The sequence below is a fragment of the Seriola aureovittata genome, chromosome 17 (genome assembly GCF_021018895.1).
Source record: "Seriola aureovittata isolate HTS-2021-v1 ecotype China chromosome 17, ASM2101889v1, whole genome shotgun sequence".
In the NCBI taxonomy this organism is placed as follows: Eukaryota; Metazoa; Chordata; class Actinopteri; order Carangiformes; family Carangidae; genus Seriola; species Seriola aureovittata.
In genome coordinates this window covers 14,650,912-14,668,016 of record NC_079380.1, presented here as the reverse complement: position 1 = coordinate 14,668,016, position 17,105 = coordinate 14,650,912, and the positions used below count along the sequence as shown (strand labels likewise).

General features: G+C 40.6%; 2 protein-coding genes across 3 annotated transcripts; both read right to left on the bottom strand.

Annotated features, from left to right (window-relative positions):
- Positions 1-303: 303 nt before the first annotated feature.
- On the bottom strand, positions 304-8,872 carry gaa (alpha glucosidase). 2 transcript variants are annotated; one of them, XM_056402614.1, is made up of 19 exons: positions 7,899-8,870; positions 7,052-7,203; positions 6,408-6,573; positions 5,800-5,896; positions 5,548-5,667; positions 5,228-5,346; positions 4,870-5,001; positions 4,589-4,699; positions 4,355-4,468; positions 4,060-4,144; positions 3,799-3,916; positions 3,198-3,331; positions 2,814-2,965; positions 2,444-2,592; positions 2,179-2,320; positions 1,886-1,984; positions 1,152-1,316; positions 873-1,025; positions 304-729 (listed from the first exon to the last, which is right to left on the bottom strand). In XM_056402614.1, the coding sequence occupies exons 1-19, from the start codon at positions 8,427-8,429 to the stop codon at positions 664-666; spliced, it is 2,805 nt and encodes a 934-aa protein (XP_056258589.1). In that variant the 5' UTR covers positions 8,430-8,870; the 3' UTR covers positions 304-663. The 2 variants fall into 2 exon arrangements, 1 of the variants encoding a protein (XP_056258589.1); XR_008830207.1 differs by lacking the exons at positions 304-729; positions 873-1,025 and having other exon boundaries at positions 1,272-1,316; positions 1,886-1,967; positions 7,899-8,872.
- Positions 8,873-9,587: 715 nt separating this feature from the next.
- On the bottom strand, positions 9,588-17,105 carry samd9l (sterile alpha motif domain containing 9 like). The gene is made up of 4 exons (XM_056401909.1): positions 16,904-17,105; positions 15,699-15,777; positions 15,391-15,455; positions 9,588-14,967 (listed from the first exon to the last, which is right to left on the bottom strand). Exons 3-4 carry the CDS (start codon positions 15,392-15,394, stop codon positions 10,346-10,348), a joined length of 4,626 nt encoding a protein of 1,541 aa, XP_056257884.1. The 5' UTR covers positions 15,395-15,455; positions 15,699-15,777; positions 16,904-17,105; the 3' UTR covers positions 9,588-10,345.

The following is a 17,105-nucleotide window of genomic DNA, read 5'->3' as shown; positions in this document are numbered from 1 at the left end:
ATTTACAGTGGTGGTGGTGGTACATGCAAAGGCTTTACTGTAGTTTGGGAGCATACTCACATCCACAAAAGATTTTTCTTAACATTATGTTTTAGCACCATTTGTTGCTTCACAACACCTTAATTTTCTGAAACTATTATGTTGATAAAAATGAATAATTAATGTGATGAATCTCATTTAAGAGTAAAATAAATGAAGACAGCATGAAACAATATATGCAACGTCTTGCATATGTGTGTGTCGATGAGAACAATGAAACCATCTGCCAGATGCTCTAATGCAGTTCAAATGCAGACAAATTGATGGTTTTTCACAGTTTTTTATTAGCAAAGCACTTGAGGAACAAAGATGATTTTAAAAAAAATACAAAAGGACTACAAATAGTTATAAAAACTATATACAATTATAAGGCATTAAATTTTCTTGATTCAGTGCAGCACTTAACAACAAAAGTAGCTTTCATCTCAAGATGATGGCTCCCATGTTTGATGTTAAAACATTTTTAAAAACCTGCTTACAAAGGCGACAATCTGGAAAATGAGACAGATCAAATGTAAGGTGCATACTGAGCTCTGGAGTGGTTGGGACAGCTAAAACAAATCAGCTGGTCTTTTCAGCAGCTGTGCAGAATGCTGAGGCTCATGTGTAACAGTGTTCAGTGCATCAGAGAGCCCATTGGACTGTAAACACCTCTGACATGGGCAAGGCCAGGTTGGTTACTGTCAAAGCCTGTGGGGAGGGACAGACAGATAAACTACTTAAGGCTGACAATCAGAGACAGACACATAGACACTTACCTGCAGAATGACATCATTATCTTTCTATGGAGGACAAACATCTGAGGAAGTAGTGCTGAGTCACACAGAACTCACCTTGGTATCACTGCGGTACATGAAATCCCTGACTTCCTTCCCGTTGGCCAATACATAGCGGGGTAGTGAGGGAACCCCAAAGACCTGCAGCCCTCCCAGTATCAGACCGTCCAGGGCCCCATTCAGCCTCAGAGGATCACTCACAATCTGAGACTGAAGAGGAATTGGAATCAGTAAGTTAGTAAACAAACGTTTGACTCAAGTAGTACGGTAGTAAAATGCAAAACACTGCTTATCAGCTTTTCATTTGCAAATACACACCACCGGTCTCTTCCCTACCTGTCCAGCAATGAAGGTGACGTAACAATAATTTCCCATTTCGTAGGTGTCAAGACTTTCCCCGTCATCCCAGAACAAGTCGCCCCAGGCCCAGCCGCCAGCTGACAGTGCCACCGTCAGGAAGAAAGGGTTTCCGCGTGAGGCTGTGCTTGTCAAAGCAGGCTCCTTCACAAGAAAAAAGCAGATCAAAGAAAAGATAATGAAAAGTTACAGAATACACGCTTCCTTCCAGAGTATTTCAGCTAGTTTTTCTTTTACTTTAAGACATCAGTCAAGATGTCACGATGGTTACAGGTCAGCACAACCTGATACAACACTTGATTACGTGCAGCCATGCCACAGCCATTTTACTCAAAGTTAAGGTTAGCAATAAAGTAACAATTGTGTTTACAAAAATGCCAATGTTTTGCCAGTGGCTAAAAACTGATTGTTACGCAACTAGATATTAACCAGCAACAAACAACAAACCATCAATATTCTAATTAACAGTAAGACAGTTACCAGTGTGCACTGCTTGTTTATTTTACACCAGTTTCAAACATGATTCTGCTAAAAACTGCTAGAAACTGTAAGTACGAATTCTAAGTACTCGTTCAACCTGTTTCAATTATGTATTGTGGCTTCCCCCTCATCTTCAAATATTTTATTAATAATTCATCTACTAAATTTTGTCTCCAACTGAAATGATACAAAACAGCTACATTTTGGTATTTTTTTCCAGAGCAGACACCCACCTGTTGGGGGATGATGTGTCCCTCCCTCACATGGACGTTGATGGTGTCCAGAGGGGCTGGCAGAAGCAGGTATTGCCCCTTACTGTAGAAAGGTTGACCCTTGAGATCAAAACACAGCAGACCGAACCCCAGAGGGAAACTGGTGAACACTAAACGTCATGTGTTACTACAGGACACCACAATCATGGTGGCCTTTACCAGTTAACAAACAAAAATTGATTGATTGAACCTTGACTTAAAGCCAGTTATACCAGTTATTGTGAGAGTCAATTGATAAGGGTTGAGCGACTCACATTGTGCAGGCTGTACCAAGTGCTGGGGGGCAGGTACGCAGCCAGCTCTACTGACCCTTGTTCTAAAACTGGGCTAATGAGAAGAGAACTACCCCAGAGGAACTGCCTGTCTATGGTCTGACAGTTAGGGTCAGTGGGAAACCTAAAACGGATGGATACACAAATACATTCTTTATTATTTTTCGTTATGTCAGACAACAGTGAACAGAAAAGAATTAAGGCAAGTAGAAAAGAAGACAAGATGAGAAGAGAAGAGGACACATACTCCATGAAGAGAGGCCTGGCCACAGTCTCAGCAGAGGTATGTGCACGATGAAAGAGTGTGTAGAGGAACGGGAGAAGGGAGTAACGAAGGTTCAATGCACTCCGCATGGCTGCCCGGGCCTTCTGTCCAAATACATAGGGCTCCTGAGGCTGAGGGACGCAGACACACAGAAACACAGACAATGAGAGGAGATTGAGTTACCTCTATTCATAATACATGAACCAGAGACACATAGGAAGAAACATGCAAGGCAGACCTCTACTTCAACATAAAACCCCCTGAATGTTGCTGTTACAGCACAAAGTATATGTATTTGAACTAACTCAAAAGACACACACAGGGAGACACACAAAGATTGTCTCTGTCTCACAGCATTTGGCTTGTCATTGTGGTTCCTCATAAACGGGTAGAAGGCCCCAAGCTGCATCCATCGTACACACAACTCTTCAGTGGTGTTGTCTCCAAAACCACAGATGTCCGCCCCCACCAAAGGCAGCCCGAACAGGCTGAACTGCAGCACCGCTGGAGGTGAACAGGTGCAAAATGTCAGTGTAAATCTATCAAGTGATCTGTGGTCACTTGAAAACAAAAAGATAAAAATTTATTTTTTCAACCACGTACAAGTCCATCAAAAATAGCCAATATATCAGAATTGACTCCCCTATGAAAAATCACAGTGAAGCAAGACAGTATTATTCCATTTCAGGTAGTGGACTGTGCACACACAGATCTTTCAGAAACAACATCTCCTCACCAGGGATGGAGTATCGAAGCTGCTCCCAGTCACTCCTCACATCACCTGTCCACACTCCAGAGAAGCGTCCGATGCCAGGGTAAGAGGAGCGGGACAGGACAAAGGGTCTCTTTCCTCGTACCTTCGTCAGGGCTCTAAGAATGGCAACCAACCACAGAGGGAATAGAGTATACAGGACACACAACAAAAGTCAAACAACAACTACGTCCATATATTCTGTGATTTTACAGTCAGCTCCAGTATACTAGATTCAAAAATTAAAGTCTTTACTATGTTCAAATACCCAATAAACATACACTGGCAAGGTAAGGGCAACTTAAATTTCAATGAGCTACTTAAAACCACTACTTACACTATATGTTCACATACTGTTCAAATACAAACATTTGACTTCTCTGTCAATTGATGTCAAAAGATTTTACTTTATTTTTCCGTTACAATAGTGTGTTATCTGTCCTCTGAAGATAATAGCTTGCATAAAATGGACATTTTTGCCAATTGCTACTCATTACTTATTGATTCATTTTATTCTGCTACTCAGTGAAATAATTCCCTCCCTGCAAAACTAGCTCTGCAAACTGCATCTGACGCATAGTCTAACCTGTTAGTGGCATAAGCTTCTGTCAGTCCGTACATGTTGTGCAGGTTGTAGTGAGTGGACAGCCTCTGCTGAGCTGACATACAAAGAGTTCCTGAGTTCAACTGGCCTCCAACCACCCCTGTTAGTATGACAGGCAGAGATGCAGTGAACGGATCAGTTATGTGTCTATAGTGATTTACATGGTATCTTGTACAAAATCAAATCTACTTTTCATATGACTTTAGATGCTATCAACTTGTGACACTGATCCAGTGCACTTACTGGGTGTGTAGGGGGGGTTCTCAAGAACACTGTCAGGACAGCCCCCCACTGAGCCCTGGACAAAACTGGCTGGTTCATTCATATCCTGGGTGGAGCAGGGGAGATAAACAAGGAAGGACACATTATCATTCTTACTGTGATTTTGTGGTGCAAAGCAAATTAAACACATAACCACAAAGTCAGTTTCAGAACTGAAAACCTGTCCTTAAAATTTCAAACAGACCTGATATCTTATGTCTTAATCATAGTATTGGTGGCTAAATAACATGTGGCTTTTGTGTCTGTACATACTCACAATCCACAGTCCATCCACAGGCACTTTGGAATGAAAATCTCTGATGCAGTCCTCCCACCACTGTCTGGTCTCTGGGTTGGTGAAGTCGGGGAAGGCTGTTGGGCCGGGCCAAACCTAGATACACAGTATGGAAATGTGCATGACAACCACACACAGGTTAAAGCACAAATACATACTGTACACGCCTCACAATGTGACAAGAAAGTATACAGCCTCAGAAAAAAGAGGTCTAACCTTCCCTATCAGGATGTGTCCTGTAGCATTTTTAATGAAGACGTCTCGTTTCAGTCCATCATCAAAGGGAGGGTAAGTTCCAGGCGGGCTGGTGCTGCTGATCCCCGGGTCCTGAGGCAGAAACCAGGAGAGCATGACTCAGTCACAAGTTAAGAACCTTTTACTGCCATCTACTGGGGATACATTGTTAATGATTACACGTGATGTGTATACTGTATGTGTGTCTTTTTCTTTTGAATTAAAATATTTACTGAGGTCTTCTAAACTCAAAGATGTCGCACCAGAATAAGGATGTACTTCATGCCTCTCTTATGGAACTCCTCCACCATCTCCGGGAGGTCCCCAAATCGCCAGGGGTCAAAAGTGAAAACCCTGAGCTTATTTGCATAATCCAGATCATTCCACTGCACATCCTGATGATGAAAGAGATAAAGTCATTTCATGAGGAGTCCAATTGCATTTAAAACTCTAAAAATTGTGTGACTGTCCGTGGATGTCACAACAAATTTTCAAGTGTTACTGAGTGTTGGCAATGTTGACTTTAACACATTCACAAAACCTCGGTCTGATTATGACATCATTTGCACAAGAAAACGCACAAATAGTACATAGGGAAAATATCCTGTAAACCTAACTTACCAGTGGAAGGCTGGCATTGTGCATACGTTGTGCAACCTTGCGAGTTGTTTTAGTGGTTGTGTAACCCCAGCGACACAGATGAAAGCCCAGTGACCAGTAGGGTGGCATCATGGGATAACCTGGGGACAGATAAATGACAACACTGAAACACAGAAACACATCCGCGCTTTTCCAGGTTGCTTCTGGGCTCCGTCAAATACACACATGAACATGCTTTTACAGGTTTTCTACTACACATTTCCCTTTTGGTATGTACAGTATGCCTATTGCTGTTGCTACTTGGAGATGTTTTATTGAATGTCAACACTGAGAAGACATACCAATGACCTGGAGGTACTGTCGTACAACACTTTGAGGGTCAGGACCCAAGAATATATACAGGTCCAGGATTCCTCCAGTGGACACCCAGGTGAGAGCCGGGGTCGGCTGCAACATCACCTCTACAGAAACATTAGGGAAGACATTGAGCAATAACTAGTATCTTCATAAGCTAGAAAAAAATCATGTTCTATGGAAGGTGAATGAATAAAAATGTCTGCTGTGTGTGTCTTATGGAACAGATAGCTCAGTACCAATTGCATTGCTGTTGAGAAGGAAAACTCCATGTGCCAAGCCATCCTCCTCCTGTACTACGTAGAACGGGTGGGAGCCATAGAGGTTAGCATCGGCCTGCAAAGAAACACAGCATCTACATTTACACCTTGAACACACAAAAGGAAAGAGTTCGGAGATGACCAAAAGCAGCAGTACTGTTCTGCAGAGACAGCTTGATTTAAAAGTCTAAATATTTTTGCTTTAACATGCTATGAATTAAAAGAAGTGTGCAATATATATACATCACTGACATGTACCATAGACCCAGTGTTCCTAATCTCATGGGCTTGTGTCCCTTTAAAGTGAAGTAACTACTTGCAACCGCTTGTCAAAGGTTATATGTCCTTAAGTTGTGTGAGCAGTTCAACCACAGAACCATGTTCCCTTCTCAGATTTCATTAAAAAGTTTGTTTTATTTAGGTTTTAGAGACTTGAAGAGGTTAAACATTCCTGTCTTTCACCAATACTAGAAAAAAATTAACCCTTGTTTTGCATTTCCTCATTGTTATCTTATTAATTATCCGTTTACCCGTCCGATTTTTCTTGAATCTACTTGAAGGGTCCTGACCCACTGCAATAGACTCACATGAGGTGCCATGTCTCTGTTCCAGAGAGTCAGAGAGGTCCAGTTAAGATCCAGGAGGAGGGAGGTGTAATGCTCCCCAAGGCCAGACACAAGGGAAGAGGCCAGTGCGGTGGACAGCTGCAGGTACTGGTCGGCAAACAGCAGAGGAGCCACAGTGGTGTTCATACTGCACAGACAGGACACAGAGAACAAACAAACATGAACAACATAATGATCATGACAAAGCAAATCATCATATCTCCAGCAATTTTCACACTTTTGAGCTCATTCATAACATTAAACAAGAGAAGTTTCAGTTCAGCCTGAATAAACAGTAAAATAAAATACAGACATGTAGGAAAATTAGTTAAATAAGAGTTGAAAAAATATAAAACACTTCAAAAGAGGCTGAAACATATTAATGAAAGTGGAAGGTACCAGCTACAATGATACGATACAAATGACAAGCAATGAATACATTTCATATACATCAGTGGTACTATATTACTATGTGAAATTTTTTTTTTCACAAAATGGGTATAAAAAAGCTGGAATTGGCACAAGCTGACTAGGCATAAGTGCATAGGTAAGGGTGTACATATGTTACTATGATAGCATCTATAAAATGCTTACGATTTCGAGGAAAACTGAAAAGATGCACTTACATCACATTTCCATTGGATTTACGTCGCACTATGAAACCAAAAGGGTCAGACTGGTACTCAGTGGTGTAGAGGGCATCATAGGAATCAGCTCTGCTCTGAGGAATACCAGCTGGGAGCTTGACTTCATATCGCTGAGATGATGGGTCCTTCAACTTGAGGGAAAACATGTCAGTTCAATTTCGTGCCACTGCATCCTAATAAACTCTGTGTGTAAAAGTAGAGGGTTTCATCTCTTGATCTACGACACATGTATGAATAAGATAAGGTCTTACTATTGTGTCACTGTTTCGTTCACACAACTATGCTAAGCTCACATCAGCTGACAGGACACCACAAAAACATATAAGCAACATTCACAGTGCTGTGTGTACATTGTCAAACAATTCAGATTGTTAGAACCTTTTTCAACAAAATTCATGAATCACAAAGAATTGAAATTTTGGATATTGAATTGGATATTGGAATAATCTGAGAAAATAGTAATTAAACGAATACATTTTTTTTCAGGCCTTTGAGACAAAGTAACTATTCAAATTTTTGATCATCTTCACCAGAATATTTCAAGGTTTCCAGGGTTAGGGGTACCATTTCATATAAAATCAACTCTTAACTATAAAAGAAAATGGGAATCACTTTCCACTTCCAAAATCACACATTTGTTTTACTCCTGAATATTTTTAATCTGCCAAACTCAATAGAAGAAATTTTTTACTACTGAATATTTTCCAGTCAAAGTCATCAATACTTGACATCCAAATCAACAGGGAATTCAAGGAGACCCTCCTGCACTGTCTTCATCACATCCTCCTGAATGGCTGTAGAGGAATACAGGGTATTAGGCACTCACAGTGAGGTGCAAGCAGCCTGCAGTCTCCTCAATGACTTCCAGGCTTAAAGTGGAGATATCTCTGGGGAGATAGGAGGCGTTGGCACGAGTCAGGGTGGCACCCTGGCCTCTCATGGTGGGAGTGAGCGGACCCATTTTATAGCCAGGGTACAAACTGGGGTAGAAGCACCAAGGTGGTCCTGCAGAGTTGGGCAGAGGGGCATAGCAGCATCCCCTCTCCTCACACTGTGTCTGGCTGAGAAGCCTGTCCCTGGCACAGTCAAACCGACTCTCTGGGGCCATGGTGCATTTATTACCTCTGTAAATATCAGTCTCTTGGGAGCTTTCAGGTTGGATTCCCCTGGACTCTACAGCATTATCCTGTGGTTTGGCTGGATTATTAACAAGTCTTTCATGTGCTATGATCTCATTTTGCCTAGCATTGTCTGACCGAACCAGTCTGGTTTCATGGTTAGACAAGTGGTTCATGTACATACATGCTGACAGAGCAGATGCAAGGACAACAGCTAAAGTGAAATTATACAGACCCATAATGCTTTCACTAGAGATGCACTGCCAGGTCAAAGCGTTCTGAAGTTGAGCTCTCTCACTTAGTTCCTTATATGGTGTATATATTCATTTACAGAGTAAGCAGTACCTATTACAAGAAGCCACCATGAGCACATAGCTGTTTTGTTCATAATTTTTGGATGCTAAAATGTTTCTCATTGGCTCGGTGGCAGATGGATTTACCAAGTTACCTAGCTGTAAACTAGCAATTAGCTATGACGCAGCTCAGTGGGGAGCTTTTATTTAGCATTTCCCTCCAAATAAATTACCTGCGAGCAGTGGCAGAAAACACATTTTGTTAAAACGCAGCGGAACAAGCAGCATTTTGGAAAAGTACGATGTCTATAATGACATCACTTGCCTGCAAAAGAAGACAGCAACATACAGGATAACGTTAAACTAGGGCAAGCATACAAGGACAAAAGTGTTCAAACTGCTACAGCTGCGACTTTTTTTTCTGCCTCTTCCTGTCTAAAGGATCAATCACAAAAACAAACATTTATTTCGTAATGTTTTATGTCATAAAACATAAAAATTCCATACAAACCATTAGGTTGCTTTTATACTATTCTGAGTTGGAAATATTTAATTAATTAAACATAACATTGTGTTGATTAACCTTACTCGCCTTAATCTCAAAATCTGGTCTACTAGTCCAGAATGTTTTAAACCAGAACTAAAATTAGAAATAATATACCCCCCATATTACACAACTTTCACTGGTTTCCAGGAAATTTTATATTTTATCATTTCTAGTAGGTATCACAATGAGCAAATGAACAATGTCCTTTAGGCTGTTTCCAGGTGTAAAATCAAAACATACTGAGCACTAGCAATTATGACCCTTAACAATTGGAACAAGTTTATTAAAAGAAGATAAAGATCCTGTCATAAGTTTCAATTTTAAGCTCACTTACTTTGACACTCCAAAGTTGAAATGTCTTATTATGTTAGTAGCACACCATTTAACTTTTAGAAATATTATTTTACTTTGCTTTCTGTACAATTACTAAAGTTAGTAATTAAATTGTTCCACTGTGAAGTCTTTCTTGTGTGAAGACTTTCACTACCAGCTGAATTTGAAAAGACAGATGCAGTTTGTACAAGGAATGACACCATGAAAAATGTAACTGGAAAACATTTTTTAGTTTTAGTCAAGTTTAATTGTATTCAACGACACATTTTACATAGTCAAATATTATCATTATATATTTAAAGTATGATATGTGCAGTACTCCAACTTGCTTTATTTGCAGTTTCATGTTGAAAGCTAGTAGATTTCCATAGCTTGTGTAAAACATATTCAATATCTTTACAAGTACTTTCCTTAACATTTTTCTTTTGCATATCAATATATATCCACACTCTTCTCCAACTGTACATATTTTTGCTCTTTAGCTCTTAACACAATCAAAAAAAAAAAAAAACATACAATTCCCAGGAAAATGACTTTGTTCTTTTATAAATAGCTGCATATAATTCCCTTTTTTCTACATAGTATCCAGGACAGCACAGAAGAGTGGGTGTAAGCTTTATGCCAAGTGTGACCCGCAGTCCATCTGAACTGAAAATACAATTAAAAATAACAAGGTTCTAGACACTGAATTAAACACGAGAGCTAAAAGATTCTATTGAGTGGCAAATTCTGATTCTGAAGTACAACAGAGAAAAATGCAAAATGTAGATATCAAACCATCTCATATTTTACAAAACAATGCAAAGACCATACCATGTGTTAAAACATTTTTAGTCACATATTTTACAAATGTTGCCTGCTTGATAATCTTGCAAAGGAGGGCTTGTGCGTTTTGAACTGATCATATTTTCTTGCTCCTGTCAGTGTTGTGGATACTGGGCACATACTTCAGCAAGTGACAGGACCATTGTTCAAAGACAAACTATTTACTTGGAACAATGTTGTAGGCAACTGGGCCTCTGAAGGAGAACCCCAGGTAGAAGGTGACGTTTTCATTACTATGAGGCACTGAGGGTACATGAAGAGGCAGTATACTGAACTTCTTTTTCTGAGGGCCCTCAAGGTACACAACTCCATCTTCAGTCCATCCAGAGACACTTTTCAGCATCATGGCAATGTCAGGCTTTTTCCACGCCTCACCACTGAACCACTTCATGCGTTTCTCAGAGACTGAGAACACCTTTATGACCTTTTCAAACTTTTTCTTGTGGACAAATTTATCCAATCCATTCCCACTGCCCAGAAAAAAATGGGTGTAAAGTCTTCTCTTTCGCTGAGGAATGTCTTTTATCTTGGCCCAGTAGCTTTTTTCCATGTGTTCAACAGCCGACTGAACAATTTCATATTTGCCTTCTTTCTCATGGTCTGTGTCATTATCCTCTGGCCAGAAAAGCAAGGTAAGCAAGAACAGGGCACTTGGTGAGCATTTCTTTTTATCAGCTGGGAACTGAAAACAAAGTGCCTGTAGATCTTTAAGAGGAGCAATCTTTGGAGCCTGTGGTGACAAGCAGTTCAGAGTAATGTGGGCCACTATGTAATTTACAATATCCCTCTGGCCAAATTTTGCCTTTAGTGGATTGCTGGGGTAGAGAGAAAGGATGTTCTCTAGAAGACGTACAGCATTTCTCTGGTCAGTTAGCTTTGAGAGGATGGATATTACATTTCCCCCACCAAGGTGACAGATGATCATGCGTTTTTGAAAAGGAGTCAGATTGGTTGGGATTGATTGCCCAGGCTGTAATAGTGCATTACAATAAGCTTCACTGAAGTACTTCCCAAAGTCGGCAGATCTTTTTGCCAACCATTTCAGAGGATGGCTCAGGCTCTCTTCAGGACTTTGAGGAATCTCTTCTTCATCTGCATCGATGTCTGTCTGGAAGTAACTGAGGTCTTCTGAAATCCATTCCAAGGCATCTTGCAATGTCTTGTGAAGATCTTTCAAACGACCATGAAATGGTTCCCAAGCATCTTGAACTTCCTCTGGAATGTAATCTGTTGACAGGTACTTCACGCATTCTAAATGGCCATTGGTTCTGTTTGCAAACAATGAAGAGATCAGTTTGAGCAGGCTGCATCCAACTTCAACTTCAGAAAAAAATCCTGAACTGTTCATGTTTTCTTTCTCTGCCTCAGCTGCTCTCTCACATTCTTTGAAACACTCGATGGCTTTCAGCGCAGTCTCCACGGCATCTGCTGTAGTTTGGGCTGTTTTTGGTATTTTCCCATCTTTAATGGCTTTGCATTTTGCTTGGAACCATTTTCTGTACACCTGCCCTTTTGTGTCGAGTATGTATGAGTGGTTGGGCAGCTGTTTAGCTGCTGTCTCTGCCCAGTACTTTGCCTCTTCGAACTTTTCATAAGTATAATGAAGACGAGCAAGTTGTTGTGCAAAGAATGGATCTTTATGGAAATGCTCGAATGCTTCCTTGAGTAACTCAATTGCTTTGTCTGGGCTTTTCTCTTTTTCACGCACATGCTCAATCAGAGGAGAGAAAAAACTATCATATTCATCCCCTTTGCTTATTCTGGATCGCGTTATGAATAGTGCTCTCAAGAATGACTGATATTCCTCCCTTCCAAATCTGTGCTCAAAAAGCACATCCTCACAGAGCATCCTCATTGCCAAACTGCTCTGGGTCTGTTGGTTTCCCAGAAGTTGTTGGAGAATTTCCTTTGCAACGAGTGGGTGGATGATTCTGATTGATTCAATGTAGGTCTTGTCATCTCTGAGGTGCAAGAAGACTAGTTTAGCCTGATCACTGAGTGATCTCTCAAACTCATGCTGGCGAAACCTTTCCAGGCGCATGGTTAAATCTAGCAAAGCCTCACAGTGGGACCGAGAGATGAAAGAGTTTTGAACATAAGTGTTCAGCAGTGCTACATAGTGAATGAGGCGAGTGACAACAGAATGATGGTCAATATCTTGGAGCAAATGTTCCACAAACTGTTGGACATAACCCTCATCGAATTCTTCGGTCATCATAACAAATGTCATCATGAATTTAGGCTCATATCGTTTCTCAAGTACCTTTCGTTTTCCAGCAAACTTTTTCTTCTCTACCGCAGACAGTTGGTGAGTGACAGCCACATTCTGTAAAGAAAACTCCTTGCATCTGCTCTCTGGATCATGGGATCGCCTACAGCTCAACACAATGAAACATAGTGTTTCATTTTGGACTCTTTTGCTGTTAATTGCAACCTCCAGTTCATTCTTGAGATCATCCAGATATTCTTTGTCTGAGTCTTCAATGAGTAACAGCACAGGAAGACAACTCTGTGGACCTTTTTCTTCATATTCTCTTAGGTCAACTGCATGTTGCGCAACAACAGAAGCTGAGTATGAGGGCTTCACAACAGCACACCTTAGATCTTTCCTGTTATTCCACAACACTTGTCTTGCCACAGTACTTCCACCACTTCCTGGATGATGGTATATGTTTATATTAGTCACTGGAGGCTGATCTGGATTACGTTTCAAAACATCCTTGAGAAGTTTGGAAACATCATGATAAGCATCTCGTTCAATTACCTCTCCAACATGCTTGCGCTCACCAAGCCAGAAATTCAACCAGGTCACTCTCCCACCACGGTAGAACTGCTGTTCAATGTTTGCTTTCTTCTCATCAATGAAGTCTTCGCTTGTTTCATCACAGTGATTGACAGTCAGAATTTCTAGAGAACCCATCTGTTCCTCTTTGTTTGTTTCAAGAAGACATATGCCTTTCACAAAGACTGGCAAGTGTTTGCTGGCACCGGCTTTTACAGATTGTATTGTCTGCAGAGTTGCATTAACATGACTCATTTTCATCCCAACAACACTGAAATTGTTCACGGTTTCTGTTCCACATGATCCCTCTGCAAAGCTTTGCCATTTCTGGAAGTTTTCCTGTGATTCACAGATGCAGATGATGTCTTCATGACCTTCCATGTCTGTGAAAAACTCATAAAAGGTGTGTAAGAGTGGTTTCTCGACTGGTGATGTGAGAAGGAACATGACCTGGAACGCCCCTTTTGGCAAGATTTGTTTACAAATCAATGACACACATTCCCTCAAGAAGGTCATTTTTGTCTTGATCCAAGTCATTTCATCACATGGAGTTTCATTTCCTTTGAACTCAGAACGGCCATTACAAAAGATCCAGCTAGTTTGATCAAAGAGATGCAAGTTGCTTGTGAATTCTTTGATGCTTGTGTCACTGGATATCCTGTAGCTCTGCAGAGAATGCATGTTTGGAGCATGATGCTGAAGGTATTTACTGCAAAGACCTGAAATCTTTGATTCTGGGTCAAAGTCAAACACACAGAAAATGTTCATGTTAAGCAGCCAGTCAATGTTGCAAAGATCGTCAGGTTTGAATTTGTTTGTCACGAGTATGAACCATTTCTCCTTTTCAATGAATTTCTTCCCATCACTTGCTAGCATTGTGAGTTTCCTTCCGAGGTCTTGGCAGATCTCTGGAGCGTAGAGGAACTGATTTTTCTCTGCTTCGTCTCTTTGAGCATCCCGATCCCTAACTCGCTGGCAGAAATCACTTAGGTCTTTCTCACTCACTGGCTCGGTTTTTGAACCCACCCTCCGCAGAACCGCTTCCTTCTCAAATTCCACTTTGTTAGCTGACTCTTTGAAGTTTGGCAGACGAACTGTATACACCTTGCCCTTAACAATTCTGATTAAAGGTACAATGTCAACCTCTACCACATACATCTTCTCTGTATTTTCTCGATCCATTACTTCGATGAACCTTGGTGGCCGCACACACAGGCGTACATGCTCCTTGTCCAAGGAGAAACTCTTTTCAATGTGGTCCAAAGCATCTACATAAATGTCCTTCTCTTTCACAGGGATGCCAATTACCTCACCATGCACGTATCCTGTATCCTCCTTGCTGTCCATCACACCAAAGTGTATTGTGCCATTCGATCTGATATTCATGCAGCCAGTCGCAAATTTAAGAACCTCTTTGGCAAACTTAGCTTGGAGTCTTGTGCGATCCAATGCAGCAGCTACAGCAAAAGACTTATATTCATGGCATGGGGAGATCAAATTAAAAGCACCCGATTCAGGTAGCAGGACTGTGTGCTTTACATATATGTGATCAATCCCTTCTTGATCAAATGGTCGTGGTTTACAGTCTGCCTTGGACATAGACATTTTCTGAGCAGTTTGTCTCTCCTTTAAGACACCTTCATCTCTCACAGGAACTTGTGCTGAAGGATCTTCACTTGCTGTAAGACACTGAACTGAGTTTTGATTGTTTTTCTGCTCCAGCTCAGTTTTTTTGCCACTGGAGGGCTTTTTCTTCTCCTTTGATTTTTGCTGGGAGTTGAGAAGCTCATCTCTCTTTTTAATAATCAAATGAGCAGGCCCTGATTTCATGCAAATCTTTGCCTTCAAAAAGTCCTCATCCAGCGTAAGAAGGATTTGTCCATCTACTTCTTCCTCACAGAGCTTTTCTACATACTGCTCCTTCACTCCAATGGATCTTAGCCAGGTGCTTACTTGAGATTCTGTCCATTTCTTGGGTGACTGTTCAGGTTTGTCAGCTAAATAGTGAGAAGAGACAAAACAGCAATAGGTTTAATCATAAGTGATAGAATAAGAGAAGCACTATAGTTCTCCTCCATACTGCAGACATATTTGTAGTTTGCAAATTTAAAGATCTTTGGTAGTAGCTAAGGTTATGACGACGAGCTTGGTGATTGATCAGGGTTCAGAGCGATGCCTTTGTCAAGGTCAAGACAATATTTGGCTTGTTTTACCAATAATGTATTAACTTGTTCTTATTTTTATATATAGTAGTAGTAGTATTAAATATGATGATAATAAGAATGATAATAACATAATAATATTGAATGTAATTTGCCCCACCATAATTTCAAGTCAGCACGCACACACACACGCACACGCACACGCAGCCAACTGACTCCGTACACTGGACATAAAAAACAACTAGTCATTCCACTCACCCATGATTTCTTTTCTCCTTTCCTCACATTAACAACTTCTTTGGTGTTTACTTATCACCTTCAATCTATAAAATAAAGTGTTATACAGTTACATTCAGTCCAATATCATCTTGCATACAAATTAACCTGGCTCACAGACAGACCAGTTTGAAAGTTTCACCACGAAGTTTGAGTAGATATACAGTATCTACTCAAACTTCGTGGTGAAACCTTCAAACTGGAATCACAAATAGATTTGTTAGCAAACAGCCAATTACATACAGCAAATACAAGGCATGATTATCATGTTGAGTTGTGTGCCTCGTCACCTGTGTAAGTCCAATGTTAAGGCTCCAAATGAGCAGCAGGTCTGATCTCCATCTCTAGGCCATATCCATGAGCTTGGACCTGGCAATGGGGATAGGTGAAAAATAACTTAACTCATAGCTTGGCTTATCTTACCTGTATGTAAAACCAAGCAGTAATAGGTAACAACATCATAATGTGATTAATCTATGCAATCTATCTCATATTCGATAGAAGTAACGCAACAAGGTTAAAATATCGGCAGGAGTGTCTAGCTTTACATTTCCATTTTATAATGCTACTTTTTCAACACATGACTGTAGCCATCCTGTCACAGTCACAGCCATTGCTACAGTGTTGGGGAAGCTACTTTGAAAACATAGCTTTGCAAACTACCGATACTTCACACTGGAAGAAGTTGAACTACAGCAAAGCAACCCTTGAGAGAAATCTAGTTAAGTTAACTAACCTACTTAGTTCAAACTAATTGAAAAAAACATCAAATTGACAATATACATGTGATATAACACACTCCTAATGGGAAAGTGCAATGCGTGTCAGCTTTAGTTTTGTATACAATAATGGCTCAAGTATTGCCCTAGTGATCCAGGCTGAATTTCCGGGAGCTTTATCCATGATGACGTCGCTGTGTGATTACTGAAAATCCCCGCCCGTGGCTTTTGTGCAAGTATGAGCAAGCACAAAGTTGAAGTGTATTGTGTACTGGTGAGTGCATTGCATTGGGCATGGGGCATGTCTTGACAGCAGTCAGAGTGTCAGAAAAAGGGACGGGGCTGTGTTCAATCACGAGGTGAAGCAATCATATAAAAAGTCTGTTCTGTAGCTAAGTACACAAAAAATTAACTGCTTGAATCATAATGCGAATATAGTTGAGCTACCACCACACTACTGCAAAAATGTAGGTTGAGCACAAGTTCACTTACTGTACACTGCATAGCTAGGTTAATATATAGCAATAGCAGAAGTCATTGGCTGCCACCTTAGCTACAGCCATATAATCGTTCAACTGTTAGCATACTTTGTGTTATGTGAAATCATAGTGTTGTAACTTATTTTAAGTACGGATATGTGGTATAACCGTTAACCACAGAAAAGTGTGAGCTCCATACTGCACAATGGCGATTTCTTTTTTTTTGTAATATGAGTAAGTCAAAAACCAACCACCAGCAAAAAAATAAATAAATAAAAAGGCGATGATTGTTCTTACCTTGAATAAATTCTGAGAGAAATCAGCCTTTGTCCTCTTCCTGGTCCTGATTGTGAGAAAGAGACACTTGTAGTGCGTTTTTCATACGCTGTCGCAGAGCAGACTGTTGCTCTCCACGTCTCTCTGTGGTCTGGTACCGTACCGCGGGGTGGGCTGCACTAATTGCGTCTGCGCAGCTCCCCTAGTTTCGTTTTTGGGAAAA